Source organism: Telopea speciosissima, chromosome 7 (genome assembly GCF_018873765.1).
Source record: "Telopea speciosissima isolate NSW1024214 ecotype Mountain lineage chromosome 7, Tspe_v1, whole genome shotgun sequence".
NCBI lineage: Eukaryota > Viridiplantae > Streptophyta > Magnoliopsida > Proteales > Proteaceae > Telopea > Telopea speciosissima.
Genome location: NC_057922.1, coordinates 34,591,947 through 34,606,618, shown reverse-complemented (window position 1 = coordinate 34,606,618; position 14,672 = coordinate 34,591,947). Strand labels below are relative to the sequence as shown.

General features: G+C 36.9%; 1 protein-coding gene across 1 annotated transcript; it reads right to left on the bottom strand.

The window, feature by feature from the left end:
- Positions 1-8,696: 8,696 nt before the first annotated feature.
- Positions 8,697-9,073, bottom strand: LOC122669087 (monothiol glutaredoxin-S9-like). The gene has a single exon (XM_043865739.1). The coding sequence runs from the start codon at positions 9,027-9,029 to the stop codon at positions 8,724-8,726; it is 306 nt and encodes a 101-aa protein (XP_043721674.1). The 5' UTR covers positions 9,030-9,073; the 3' UTR covers positions 8,697-8,723.
- Positions 9,074-14,672: the final 5,599 nt, after the last annotated feature.

Genomic DNA, 14,672 nt, shown 5'->3' with positions numbered 1-14,672 from the left:
ATTGATTCCCATAGAAGATAAAGTTCTTGATGTTGGGACGATTCTGTGTGTCAGCACTCAGCTCCCAACTGCAGCTGCTTCTACCTTTCTTTTGTTCTTTTCAATCTTTTTTGTTTGATTTGATTCACATAGATCCTTTTATAGTTTACTTATTAAATTAAAAATGAGCGAATCCATCCACTACTGAGGCTCTCCCAGCCACGAATCTCTAATATAGAGAAACTCTCATCTAAGGTTTCATGTTCTAATTATTATCTGAGGTGACACAGATTAATTATCATCTGAATCGTCACTATATTTTAAGCCAACTGAGATTAGTCAGCTCGACTCGACTCAATAAAAGCTTCAAGTCAAACTTGATGATTTTTACTCATTTCAGGGCAGTAAACCTTAACCCCTAAACCCAAAACCCAGTTTAGCTAAGGGTGTCAAAATCTAAATTGAACCGGTAAAATTGGCTCTGACCGACCCGATAGAACCTGATTCAAACCGAACCAGGGCCTTGTCGGTTTGGCTTCATTTACAGGTTAGAGCATAATTCGGTTTTGGGTCGGTTTAGGCTAAATTGATGGACCACCGATTAGCCTGCCTGATAGGACCGAACCCGAACCGAACAAACACTAAAACCAACCCTCAAACCCTAAAAACTCTATCCAATCCCTACCCAAAATCAGCTTATACCCAGGTTTCAAACCAAATTGAACCGAAATCAAAATCAAGTTGAAACCAAAAAGTCCTTATTGGTTCGGTTTCGATTTCCTTGAAACTCACACCAAAACCAAAAAAAACCGAACCGTCCGATTGACACCCTTACACTGAGCTAACAAATCAATTATGCTGTCAACTATGGGGGGAAAAAAAAAACATAGGCCCCTTACCAATTGCAATGCATGTCCCATTAGTTTACTTTTAACCATGTTAAAATTTCCTTCAATATGCATCAAGTATAACTTCATATCCGATTGCTGACTTCCTTGCTAAGTCGGCTACAAAGTCTGAAAATTTGACTTTTCTAGTTTCTTGGCTTGCTTCTGTGGAAGATGATATCAGGATTGATGCACAAGGGGACCAAGATTTCGGTTGTTTTAAGCTTTGATTCTTATCTCTGAGTTTTTTTGTCTGTCCATTGGTTGATCCCCTGCTGATGGCAATACTGTAGGTGGGTGATCGATCTAGTCGGTTTTGTTCGCCCTTTCTGGACTTTTCCAACTTGTATGTTCTTATCATTTTTTTTCCTTAATATACACAACCTTTCTGCAAAAAAGAAAATTTCATATTGGTTTGGGGAATCACATTAGAAATTGCCAACCTGGTATGGGGGGATTAATGTGCCCAATTGAGATGGTTGGACAAATCCAGGATTTTTAGTGTAGCCACATATCAAATTTCAATCCCTCTCAATCTTGTGGCTCAGTAGATGTAAAGTGTTTCTCACATAAGTACTATTCTTAAAGGTGCTTATTAACATGGAACAAGATTTCGGTCAAAATCGACCGAGATTTCCAAGATATCTCGGTTTCATAAGAAATGGAGACGAAACCTATATGTATTTTAAAAAGTGCATTGCTTCGATTGGTTTCGGTGTTTCGACTGAAACCAGCTGAACCAAACCAACCCAACCACTTAAAGTAACACAGCTCAATCGAAACTTGTGATATTTCGCAAGTTTTGATCAAGAGGCTCTAGTTTAGACACTGCATGTGGGAACTTGGGAGATTTCGAAATTTTTGGCTTCTACAGCTTGATTCTTCGCATATTGTCGTCGTTTGGAGTATCTCAGACAAGTTGATGATGAAACTTATCAATGGGTACTTATGGACTATCAGAACAATTGGGCCCAAAACATATCATTAGATACGTATGTAGTGCATTCTGATGAACGATTTTGAAATCTTCAGTGGTACGAACTCGTGGATTAGACCCATCAAGAAACTCCGAATGGAATTAAGAAAGGAGCACCTTAAATTTTTTTCCTCTTTGGATAACATGTATTATTCAGTGTTTTTGTACTTTACCTTTATGTGAACAATGTATTTATAATACTAGTTTAGTGTATTCTTCAGCGTATATTAGTAAACTTGGGTCATTAACCACACGTACCATTTTGAGTGTTTTTTTGTCTGAAAATAGTTCATGCATTATGTTTAAAATGTTTTAAAATGTCAAAAATAGACTATATACAAAAAATCAGACCTAAAAAATATTTGGATAAATATCATCCCCCTCCCCTCTAAATATCCGTAATATCAAACCCCTCTTCCAAGTTTTGAATAATGATAATGCCCTCCCCTATTTTTGAAAGATTCTATCAACCGTACCCTAAGTGGCTAACAGATTAATGGTGTTAAAACAACAGTACATAAGACGATATTACCCTTATGTATGTGATATTCCAATAATATCCCCCAAATAACAAGTGAGTAAATTAAAAGAGAACTTCCAAACTTCTTCCTTCGTTCCAACACTCCGGCGGTAAACAGAGGAGAGAAGCAAAGCAAATTCCAGTAGGAAATCTGAAATCGATGGCAAATTCCAGTGAAATTCCAATTAATGAACTAGTTTAATGAACAGATAGCATACTAAAACCTTAACAGTAGTATGAAATCACATCTTAAAAATCAAATCAGAAAAGCTCAATTTTGCAGCAGTATAATTCCAATAGGAAACCTGAAATCGATGGGAAATTTAGGATTTCAGAACAAGAACTGAAACTAAGACTCTAGGATAATATTTTGCAACCAATCATAGCAGAAACTAGTCAGCAAAGCAAATTCGAAAGTTAGAAACAAGTAATCGCAGGATAAAGTAGAAGTTCAGATCTGACTTGTTTGATGAAGAAAGGAAAACAAAATGGAACAGAAGATATAAATTAAGAATCCACCTGATACTTAGGGCTAGAACCCTCCTATAACCCATCTTCGAATCCACCAGGGTTGCTATTGAATCCACAACAGCAAAACAATTTTGAATCTACAAGAGTTAACACACCTGGAATCCCAGAGATGCAAACCTAAACCCACAAACCAAAACAAAGTAAAGCTTCTTCTTTATGTTTGAATCTGAAGATTCATGTCGAATGCAATTCCCCATTTTCTTATATATTCATGGTAAAAGCAGCCTTGTCTGTCATTAATGGCGGCCATGGCTGCCCACGAAATTATTATTAATTTTTTAATATCTACCAACCACTGGAGCATGGCTTGAACTCGGATCAGGATCGTCCCCAGGGAGCCCAGCGCCAAGGGTAGAGAAATGGGGTTTTTTCATTTTCTGCAAATTCTGAGATTAACCATGGCAGCTCTTCTCATTTTCATCTGCTGGGTTTCGCCCATCCAATCGTATAAAAGGCTTCGAAAGAATGGTTTTGGAGGTCCAAAACCGAATTTCCCTTTGGGGAACATTGAAGATATGAGACAAAAAAGAGGAGAAAGATTCGATTTTTGACTGTGCAGAGAGACAGAATGGATTCTAGGGTTATCGATTTCGGTGTTTGGGGGGAAGAAGGCGCATAGGGGGGTTTGGGGTTTGAAGAGTGGAAAATTGGAATAAAATTACATTAAGGGTATTATCAGCTTTTAGAAAATTTGTACATGCCCATGTCATCATTTAATGACGTATTTTAACGATTAGGATACGGTTGATAGAATCTTTCAAAAGTAGAGGAGGGCATTATCATTATTCAAAACTTGGGGAAAGGATTTGATATTAGGGATACTTGGAAAGGGGGATGATATTTATCTAAAACCTTTCTGGGACTCGAAACCACTCTCTTGAGTTGACGGTGAAAAAATACCAGGTTTCGACCTGATTTCGGTAGGTTTTGAGCATATCTTGGTTTCAGCCTGGTCAAAACCGTGTCAAAACATGAGATCTTGAACCTTGGTGCTAGTGTTTCCTTTGATCCATTAAAGAAAGAATTTCTAGATGGCCTTAAACAACTGCCTCTGGGAAATGTACTTGTAACTAAAATTTTGTAGACATGTCCATCTTTTTTCATCTGTCCATTCCTTAAATTTCAGGCCAAGTACACATTTTCAAAAGCAATATATAAAATAAAGAAAAAAAAATAGTAAAGATGAGTGTATAAAAAATAGTTGAGATGAGAATCCTTGATTTGTGTTTAATTCAAGTACTAATCTCATGTGTCGTGTTTTAATGGTCTAAAATGCCTTAAAAAAGTTTAATTTTTTGGGAGTTTGGCATAGATTGCGAACTTGAGAATTGACTCAGTGACTTTGGACATTGGGCACATCAAGAAGTTGCTCCGCTAGCACTAACATACTAGTTAGTAGTCCTAGCGTAGCAGCACTCCTAGCTGTTGGTAATGAGGAAGAAAGCCAGTTTGTCAAAGGTGAGGAAGGATGACTGATTCGATTCATTCGGATTGATAAGAAGGAAAAAGAGTATCGGATTGGATTGAAAGCTTGTTGAAGCTAGCACTCCGAAACATGGGAACAAGAGGGCGGATAAGCTAAACTCATTCGAGAATGAAGAGTAGTTCTTTTGGGGGTTTCTAGAACAAAATTTGAAAGCGAGAATGGCTTTCTTTATCTTTATTTGGTGTAACTACTTGAGCCGAATGAGAGGAAACCTTCATGTCTGATTTTGCAGGGGAAAGATCCTATAGGAACCTATCTCAATATTTCTTTTGCTAGGTTCATAGCTAAAAACCCTACTTTCTTTCGATTATGAGATTCATTCGAATATTAATCCAATCCTGAAAATATAGCATCCTATTTTTTTTAACTACCAAGGCTGCTACTTCAGACATTTCAAAATTGAGAAATCTCTATGAGAACGGGTGCTATCATAAAACAATTAGCCGATCTAGATTTGCGAATTATTAGCACCAAAAGTCAAGTTAACATGTTGACTCTAGTGTGTACGTAAGACTCAATCAAGAACTTTGTGATTCTTATGACTCTACCCAAGTGAATCGAGTCAAATACCGACTTGCATATTTGGTTGGGGTGCGTGCATAAAAAAACTTTGGTTGAGATGAGACTCCAAATTTGACTTGTGGTTTATTCATCGTTAACCCTATATTTCATGTTTTAGTTGTCTCAAATGACTTAAAAATTTTGATTTTTTTTGGAGTTGCTGACCAACTAGGTTCCAAAGCAAGCCCAAATCTGAAACTAATTCCATCATATTCTATTATTTTGTGAACAAGTGTCTAGCGCACTTGGTAGCCGATAGGGTTGGGCCTGGGTTGAGATATCTCAGCCTAACCTAGAGCCTGGTTGGACTTGGATTGAGCTAGAGTTTTAAAAACTTGGACCAACCCGGCGCTGTTTCACCCCTAAAATGCATACATGGTGGACATGTGATGGATTTTAGATGTGACTAAAAGAGGGAAGCATGATAAAAAGATTCCAAATGCAACTGTTTTAATTGAAAACTTTTTCTTATTTTGTTCATTTGATTCTTTCAGCTCTTTAATTGTGAGAACATATACTATATTTAATTGTTTTGGCCTTTTTGCATGAGTTCTCGACCAAAGAATTGAAAAATTATTATAAAAAAAAAAATAAAAAAAAAATAAAAAAAAAAAAAGAGAAGAAAAAACTGAAGAAAGGGGCAGAATATGCAACCCCCCTCCCCCCTTTTTAAAAGATTGGCCAGAAATTTTATCAGAAGGGCTTCTTGTTAAGATTCCTTCATATTTCTTTGTTTCATATTCTTTAATATCTCATTGAAAATTCTCGAATACCACTGAGCTGGAAGCCTTTTCTTATTTTGTTCATTTGATTCTTGTAGCTAGCTAGCTCTTTAATTGTGAGAGCATAGCAATGAAAGAGGCTTCTCTACATGTTCCAGCGTTTTTTTTTTTTTTTTGGAAGGGGAGGGGGGGGGGGGGGAGAGAGGATTGGTAGAGTTATAGCCTTTTCAAGGCATGTTAAGGGCACTTTGGTCAAATTGATGGTTGGATGGAAATGAACAACATGTTTAGTTTTAGGTTCATCTACATATGGCTCATAATAATGTTGGAACTTTTACCTTGGCATTTTCAATGGTGGAATCAAAGTTACCCAAAGGTACTAAAGTTAATTGACAATCAATTTCAAATCTTTATATCTTTTTGTGGGAGAAGTAAATTAGTTGATACTTCTAAAACTAATAGATGATCATGTCAAACATCTCAACAAAATTTGAGCATTAACAAAAGTTTGAAAAATCTACCAAATAAACTCAACAAGAACTATTGAGAAATCAAGGGGAAAACACATATTTGGTGATCCATGTGATTGAGATAAACAGCATATAGCTCATCAAATAATCAATTGATGTCACTAAAAATTAGTAGGCTTGCTTTTTTTGGAAAGACTTTTACACGAAATACACCAATGAGATGGTTTCACAAAGAAAGGAATTGAAGGGGCGGGAGAGTGGAAGTCATGTTGGATACAAGCCAATTCAAGGACTGTATAACATGCATGTACCTCATAGTCCTATTAACCCTCTTCGTAGTCCTGCATTTTTTAGTAGTTTATTTCACCATCTGACCAATTTGAGGCTGAAACATGACATTAAGCAAGGAAATAAGAGTAAACCTATCGACAAAATGTAGGCTCCATTCGAGGTGCCACAAGGTAGATATTTGCGTATCGGGATGTGTGCTGCACAGTCCAGTGGTTGGATTCCCCCTAGGCACTGGACTCCCTGGAGACGAACTCTATGCAATATTTGATGCCATTTTATGTTTTGTAAGTATCCTCGTATCAGAGTCCCATAACATAAGACCCTAAATTAATTAATGGGAAGATTTTCTTGGATAGTCCACTCAAGAAGTTCTTCTTCCATAAAATTTGTAACATGACAAGTTGGAGAGGATTGAAATTTTGTGAATTAGTGGGCCCCAAGGTCCCATGCTTGCATGTTTATTAAAAAAAAGAAATAATTGGTCAAGTGATAAATAAAAAATTTTAAAAATTAAATAAAAAAAAAAACTAAACTATTACAAAATATATATATAATTAAAATAAATAGATGACTGATGAAAATACAAAAATTAATGTCAATAGATTTGAAGATATATAATTGAAAAATGAATTTCGTTTTGAAATTGGACAAGTGACTAATTTAAATCATTTCCTAAATATTATCAGGCATAATATATAACCACATGATTCATGCTTTATTCTCTAGAGTTCTACCGAAAGTTTGCCACTTTCTTGGCCACTAAGAAAAGGATATGACATAGAAAATAGGATTTATTTAATATCTTTATCCACCCCTTCTGATCCTTTAATCGGATTGATGAGGGGTATTTTGGATCATAAACAATAAGGGAGAGTTAATGATGAACCTAGAGTCCAATTATAATGTCACATCATCATTACTGAAGTGGAAGTGGGTGAAGGAAAATTAATCCTAGAAAATATATGATTAAATTAAACCATTAGGTTAAGTTTATTGGTTGATTTAGATCGATGACATAAAATTTAAGATGCATTTTTCTCTTCACCCCATAGTGATGAGAGAATCTCTTCACTACGGGAATCTGAAGCCTTTGATTAGTATGAATAAAGGTATTTTTACGTATGAAATAAAGGATCGATGAAAATTAATGATGCCATAAGAGTTCAATTACAAAATCACATCACAAGTGAAGACAGGATTCTTCCCCCTCCACATTGAAGAAACTTAATTAATCAAATAGTTTATCTGATCTTATTGCTTAATCCAAAACTTTATCTGATCTTATTGGATTAGACCCACCAAACAGTGGAGTTATTGATACTCTTAATTATCATGAGACACTTAGCCAAATGCCCCAAGTCCCTTGGCCTGTAAAGTTGAAAACAGCTTGGGCCAAGCAAGATATGTACTCAACTCATTCCCATTCTGGGACAGGAGAGAATCATCATATTTGAAAGTTGATATTGAAATGGAGACCACCAAAATATACCCCTTTAATTTACAACCATATGTGTGTCTAGGACATATACCCCTCTGCGGTCCCAAATCCTAAACTTCATCTTTTCATCTTTCGGTTCATATGCCAAATTAAGCTTTATACATTTGCATGGAGTGTGATACTATTAATTATTAGTAGATCTTGAAGCTTATGTTGATACCCTTTTTGTGTTTTATTCATGAAGCATGGAATTAGGTTTCTATACATACTGATGCTCCCCTTCAAAGACCACCCCATCAACTTCCACAAAGTTATCGCCGGCGGGGTCAAGCTCCACACCGGCCAGGTTCATGGGCTCTCATTTGATCTGCAACTTCCCCAGGCCAGGGCATGTACAAGCTCATTTGGTTTTTGGGTTTACCTTCTTTCATCTGCATTGCAATTTTGTTGCAAGTGGGTTTTGTGTTAGGGTTTGTATTCTCTTCGGATATCTCTTTCAGCTTGATTTGACTAAAGGAATAGGCAGATGATGTTGTTGTGGAGCTCTCTCTTTGTCTTTATTATTATTTTTTCTTTTATTCTTATTCTTCAGGTGAGGGGTGCAGCGGGGAGGGAAAGAATTTATGGACCTTATCAAATATATAATAATTAATTCAGGACAAATCCATTCCATAAGAAGAAAGATATTAGGATACATGCATACATAGCTAGCAAGCTATTAAAGAGCTATCTATATATGAAGAACACACAACTACTACTACTACTACTACTTGGTACTAGAAAGGGTTTTACGCATAAAATAGTACTCTAACGTGAGAGCGCAAACGTATAATTCTAATATGGTATCAGAGCAACGTAACATTTAAGACATAGCTTGATATGGTTTGATCAATGGAACAAGAGTGCCACTGAGGTGACGTGACATAACTTCATTTGTTGATCCCACCAACTCACCAGCAATGAACACAACTGGTATAGGCGTGCTACAACCCATCCTCATGAGTGCCCTCTCCATTTCCCTTCCTTCGGGGTCTTGATCGAGCTCATGAACCATAGGACTCACCCCAAGTTCATGGAATAGAATCTTAACAGCATAACACATGCAACAACTGCTCTTACTAAACATCACCACTCCTTTCTCTGAAGCCAATCTCATCACCTTCTCCATCTTGACTCAACAAAGAAGCTCCTTAATTTCTAATACTTCTTTGATTTCTCCAACTTTGATTGTCTCTAAGCTTTTGAGGGTATAGAGAAATGCTTCTCTGCAAACCTAGTGGATCGAATTCAAAGTTTGAATTGCGATCCAATGGTAGAGAGATTCTTGGATTTGTATTGGAGCTTGAGTTGATCAGAGGAAGCTGGAGAGCTCAATTTATAGGGACAGGGAAGAAGGTGGACTGGACTACTACTTCACTACCTTCTCTTCTTCAACCAAAGACTATTTCAAAAAGAAAATGTACTTTGATGGATGCCCACAATGCCCCTGACATTTTTTCTTCTTTCTTTTCCTAGGAAGGGGGGACTTGCTTTTTCTGAACTCAGTGGAAGTGTGGAACCCCAACAGCCCAACTTGCAAGATTAATTATACCTTCTTTGTTTTTTTGGTTTTGGTTCTCGGGTGGACAGGCAGGCTGGTAATCCCCTCCTCACGAACCGTTGGATTGGAATTTTTTATACTCATCCGATCAGGTGGTTGATAACAAAGATAGAAGATTCTGTGATTGGTTATACTGGACGTACAGACATTGTTCAACACTTATATCATCTATTGCCATTTAGAGTAGACAAAAGGGGTATTTCTGAAAACAAAAAGAACAGATGTTAAACATCGACCAATTGATTGAAAATTATAGGATCCTCTAATCGTAGATTTTATGGGTCCCATGTTAAGTTAAAAAACAATATATGGGAAAACGATCCTTACTTGGTGGTGTCATCTACGCCCTCTTACATGGTATATTGAAATGATGCCATTGCCCTCTAGGTGGATACCAAGGTGTGCTCTCCCATTGGACAAGATGCTAGTGTAGAGACCATGCGACCAAGTAGCAATCTCATGTCCAAAAAATGTATAGTTTTGATGAGGGTTATTATGCCCATCAGATGGATAATAGAGATAATCAATGCTTATAAATTGAAACAAATAAGGTTCTTAATCTCAGATTCTGTGAGTCCCACCTCCAAAAAAAAGGAAAAGATTCAGTTTTGATTATGACCATCAGATGCATGGTGGGAATTGGGAAATATATGATTGTAAATGGTTTTAACATACCCCGACGCTCATATAATCTCAGATTCTGTGGGTCCCACATTTGGCAGGATAAAAAAAGATTCAGTTTTTTTTATAAGGTTTGATTATGACCGTCTGATGCATAGACTTATCATCCTGGACCAATCATCTTCTTGTGGGGTTTTAATCGTCCAAAAGAAGACAATTGGTTGGATGGGATATGCGAGGAGCGAATAATAATATTGTTGCTTGTGATGGATAGATGGATAGAGTGATAGATAGACACCATAGAAGACCGAATACGTATCTATGTAAGAAAGAAAGAAAGAAAGAAAGAAAGAAAGAAAGAAAGAAGAACGTAAAGAAAGTTCATAGAATATATAAGAAAAGTTTGAGATTCTCAAGTAATGGTTGGTTTCTTTCACACCTTTTCACACTCTTTTCATCTCCACATTTTTTTATCAACAAAGATTGCAATCTACAGAAAGGAATAGCTTTTAGAGAGGCCAATGATTCTCCATGTCATCCCCCACCTATTTGGGTCCGCCGGCTGTTCATATGATATGCTGTTCCCCGGCTGATTCGAATCGGAATCGGTATCGGCTGATACTATTCTCAATTCCATCTGATTCATACCACCGATTCCTCGGCAAGAATTTTAGGGTTCAGGCGCTACTCTGGTGGATTCCCGACTGGTTTCCGATTGGGGAAGTCCGATACCTTAAGCCTTGTGCATTGAACCTATCACAATGGGCAAGCTTTAGTTGCCCTGTGGACTGTGGTAGCCAGGAAAAATATTTCCTACGATTTCCTGACCGATATAATTTCCCTAATGTTTCTAATAAGAGGGAAGTGGACTCCACCCGGATAAAGTGTTTGATCAAGGGTTGAATGGTCATTTCGCCCCCTTGTCAGATAACCACAAGAATTGTACCAGGTAAGGAACCTGTACCGGGTAAGGAACCCATAGGTGATAAAGATCCATGGTAGCCATGGGTTAAGTAATCGATAACGGACAGAAGCTGATATTGTATCCGTGTAATGGTACGGCCAAAGGGTAAAATCATCAAAAATCAATTTTTTTTTAAAGAAAATGGGGGGCAAAATGGTCCAATACTTATTGATCCGGACTTATTTATATTGGTATTGAATTAATATCGAGTCGACTGAGATCGATATTGGTACCGAAATTAGGAATAGGAAAGTGGGAAAGAGATGCAGTGGAAGACGGAGACATATTTCACTTGGAGATCAGGTGGTCGTCGGATACCATGTAAAGATTGAATTTGACTGTATTTATAATTGAGTTGTTCCAATTTCAAACTCAACAAGAGAAAGAGTTTGAAGTACATAGAAATTCTCCTACCTAAAGGAAGGGATAAGAGGTTTGATCTAGACTTACATTGAATTCAAAAGATTTTGAATTTTAACGATTAACATTCAAAATTCATAAGAGTTTGAATTGAAATTGTATTCCTAAACATACTTAAACCATGGTGGCAGCACAATTGGTTCATCAAAATTGGTATTGAGATAGTATTATCCCTTATAGTGGTGTCAATCGATTGGGCTGAACCGGTTTTGGGTTGGTCCGGAAGAATTGACATAGAGGGAGAAGGGGAGTTGGAGATAAGGGTGTTAATTTAGAATCGAAACCGAAAATGGCCGTTTAAAATCGAAGTAAATCGAATCGAAGTAAATCGATTTGGTTTTGGTTTTCAAAGCTGGAATCTTTTCTACGTTTAGTTTCGGTTTCGATTTCATGCCTAAAACCGTTAATTCGAACCGAATTACTTTTCCATCATAGTGTTTGGGAAAAGTTTGGTGGACTATGATCCTAACAAATAAGGATTTTTTAAAGTGAAGATGTAAAAAAGTTGGCACAAACATTTAAAATAGAATCTAAACAAAATATAAAATCAAATTAAAACCCATTAAGAAGTTGAATACAAAATCGAAACCAAATCAAACCGAGTTGATTTGGTTAAGATTTTGAAAATGTATTCCAATTCCTGGTTCGATTCGGTTTTGATTTCTATATTTTGTTTCTTAAATCGAACCGAACCAATTGACACCCTTAGTAGGAGATAAGGTCAGAGCCGGAGCTAGAACCAGGGCCACAAAAAGGAGAGGGGGAGCCCAAGAGGGAGAGAGTTTTTTTTCTTGTGTTTAGACCATTAAAAAAATAAAAAAAATTACAGAAATAAAGAATGCTACCTTGGCGCATGTAGTGTGTTGCCCTTGCACCCAGATTCAAGGACACACAAAATAACTGTCACGCCTCCGAGAAATTCTGCTTTTCCATGGGGGTACAGTGGTCATTCTGTGCATCCCTGTATGTAGGTGCAGGGATAATGCATCACACGCGCTCAGGTAGCATTCTCTTTTTCAAAAATAAATTATTATTTCAAATAAAGCAAAATGTTATATATACGATCATCATGGAGAGTAACTATTCTCCTTGACATAGGAGATGATCCGGACTCCTACCGGATTGGGGTAGGTCGCACATACAACAAGGCAAAAGGTTGGTTGAAATGACCAAGGGAGGGGCGTTCCCTTTAAATAATTCTCAAAGCATTCAAACAACAATTCAAGAGATAGTAGTCTAATTAGGGATGTAAATGGATCAGATTCGGCTCGGATAGTGCTATATCCACATCCGCATCCGGTTAGTTTTTGGATGGATTCGGATAGTGCTAAACGGATACGGATTGGATATTTTATCCGTTTATATGTAAATATAGCTTTTCGGATAACTATAGCCTATCCGTATCCGTATCCTTTTAACTTTTGGATGGATTCAGATAGTGCTAAACAGATACAGATATAGAAACGGATTTCGGCTATTCATTTACATCCCTAAGTCTAATGGTCACAAAGCCAAGTCATCTTTTTTCTCAAAATAATTTCCTTTTACTGATTTATAGGCAAGTAGAGAGCAACCTGGTCGTATGGCTCCTTTGCTAACGCAAAGGCTGATGGGAGCACGCGTGCACACATCACGGGGGCCGGGATTTCTACCCTTCCATGGGGATGGTACGGTCATTCTGTGCCCCTATGTCCAAGCACAAGGGCTACGTGACCTAGTAGCGTTTTTTTGCCCTTGATTTTTTTAAGTGTTTCATCCTATTTTTTAGAGTGTATTCATGACCATTCATTTATTACTCTAAAGTTGCATTAAAAAAAGAAGAGGTAATATCATCTTTTACAATTTACTACCGCCAAGTGTGACACCTCATGAGGATTAACTATTTATACCTCTATTTAAATCTAGAACCTTTACCATTAAAATTGCAGCAAGATTCCTAATTCTTAAAGAGTCTAACCCTTTATTGAATACCAATTTGGTATAGAAACCAATTTGAAAATGAAGATGAAATTTAGTCTTCTTTTCAATATTGAATTTTTTTTAAAAAAAAAAAAACTTCGAAATATGGTTGTATTAAGATGGGTAGACATATAGTTTATGTAGCTCATAATCTAACAGTTAAACATAGGTGTTAAGCTTTTAAGGGCTATTTCACAAACAATTTGGTAGACTTGCTTTTTAAAGAATGCAAATTATTTTAAGGAAGAGGTAATATGAAAAGGAATAATGCTAACACTATATAAAGTTTGTCATTGTCAAATCTTTATCGGGATGCTGGTGTGTATATTGTCTCTTTACATACAACCTAGAACCCTTTCGAGTCTATAGGGAGTGCAGGTTTTGATAGCTCTCGATTCATTTATTCAACTCTTTTACAACCCTCACAGAAATGCAAAAGGATATCATTCCTCCCCATCACCCTAGTGATAATCAAACCCTATCCGTTGGAATGAATCAAAGAATGAATAGTATCGACCCAAAGTAGTTGGGATTTTGATTTTGGGAATCACCTTGCAGAGGAAATGAGTCATCGGGATATGAAGAAGAATAATGCTAACACTATCAAAAAGTAGGACCCATATATTCTCTGAACTTGAATCCTTTCCCACCCTGCAAAAATAAAAATCTTAGATTGCGATGCCCTTCATGACTTTGTAAGATATGGGTTAAATTAATTATTTGGATTGATCAGTTGGTGGGAATTAAGTTACACAGATTAGTTCGGTTCATTCTCAAGTTTAGGGATATGCTGGCCCAACTCATGATGGTTTAGAGTTTAGAGTCAGGACAGTATTATTATATATACTTAGTTCTAGGTCTCCACAGCACTCATTCGTTCTTCTCCACTTACCACAAAAGTTAGAGAGCAAACAAAGAGGCTTGAAGTGCGGTGGAAGATCCAGGATCAGGGAGCAGAAATCCGTTGGCAACTGCATCAAATCTTCTTCAATATACCACAGTGCAAGGTACGCTTCCATTCACCGTTAATTATTTTGATTCGTATTCGAGTTCTTGAATGGGACACCATTAGGGATTATGTTAAAACCCCTATTTAAATTCTACATTTGGCATCAGAGCAACCCATTCAGAGCTGGAATCGATTAAAATATGTTTATTAAATTGATTTGAGTTTTATTATTAAAAAATTCTGGGCAATCGGGTGTAAGTGCACACCCACGTGAAGCTTTCCGCTGTGTTGGTGTTTG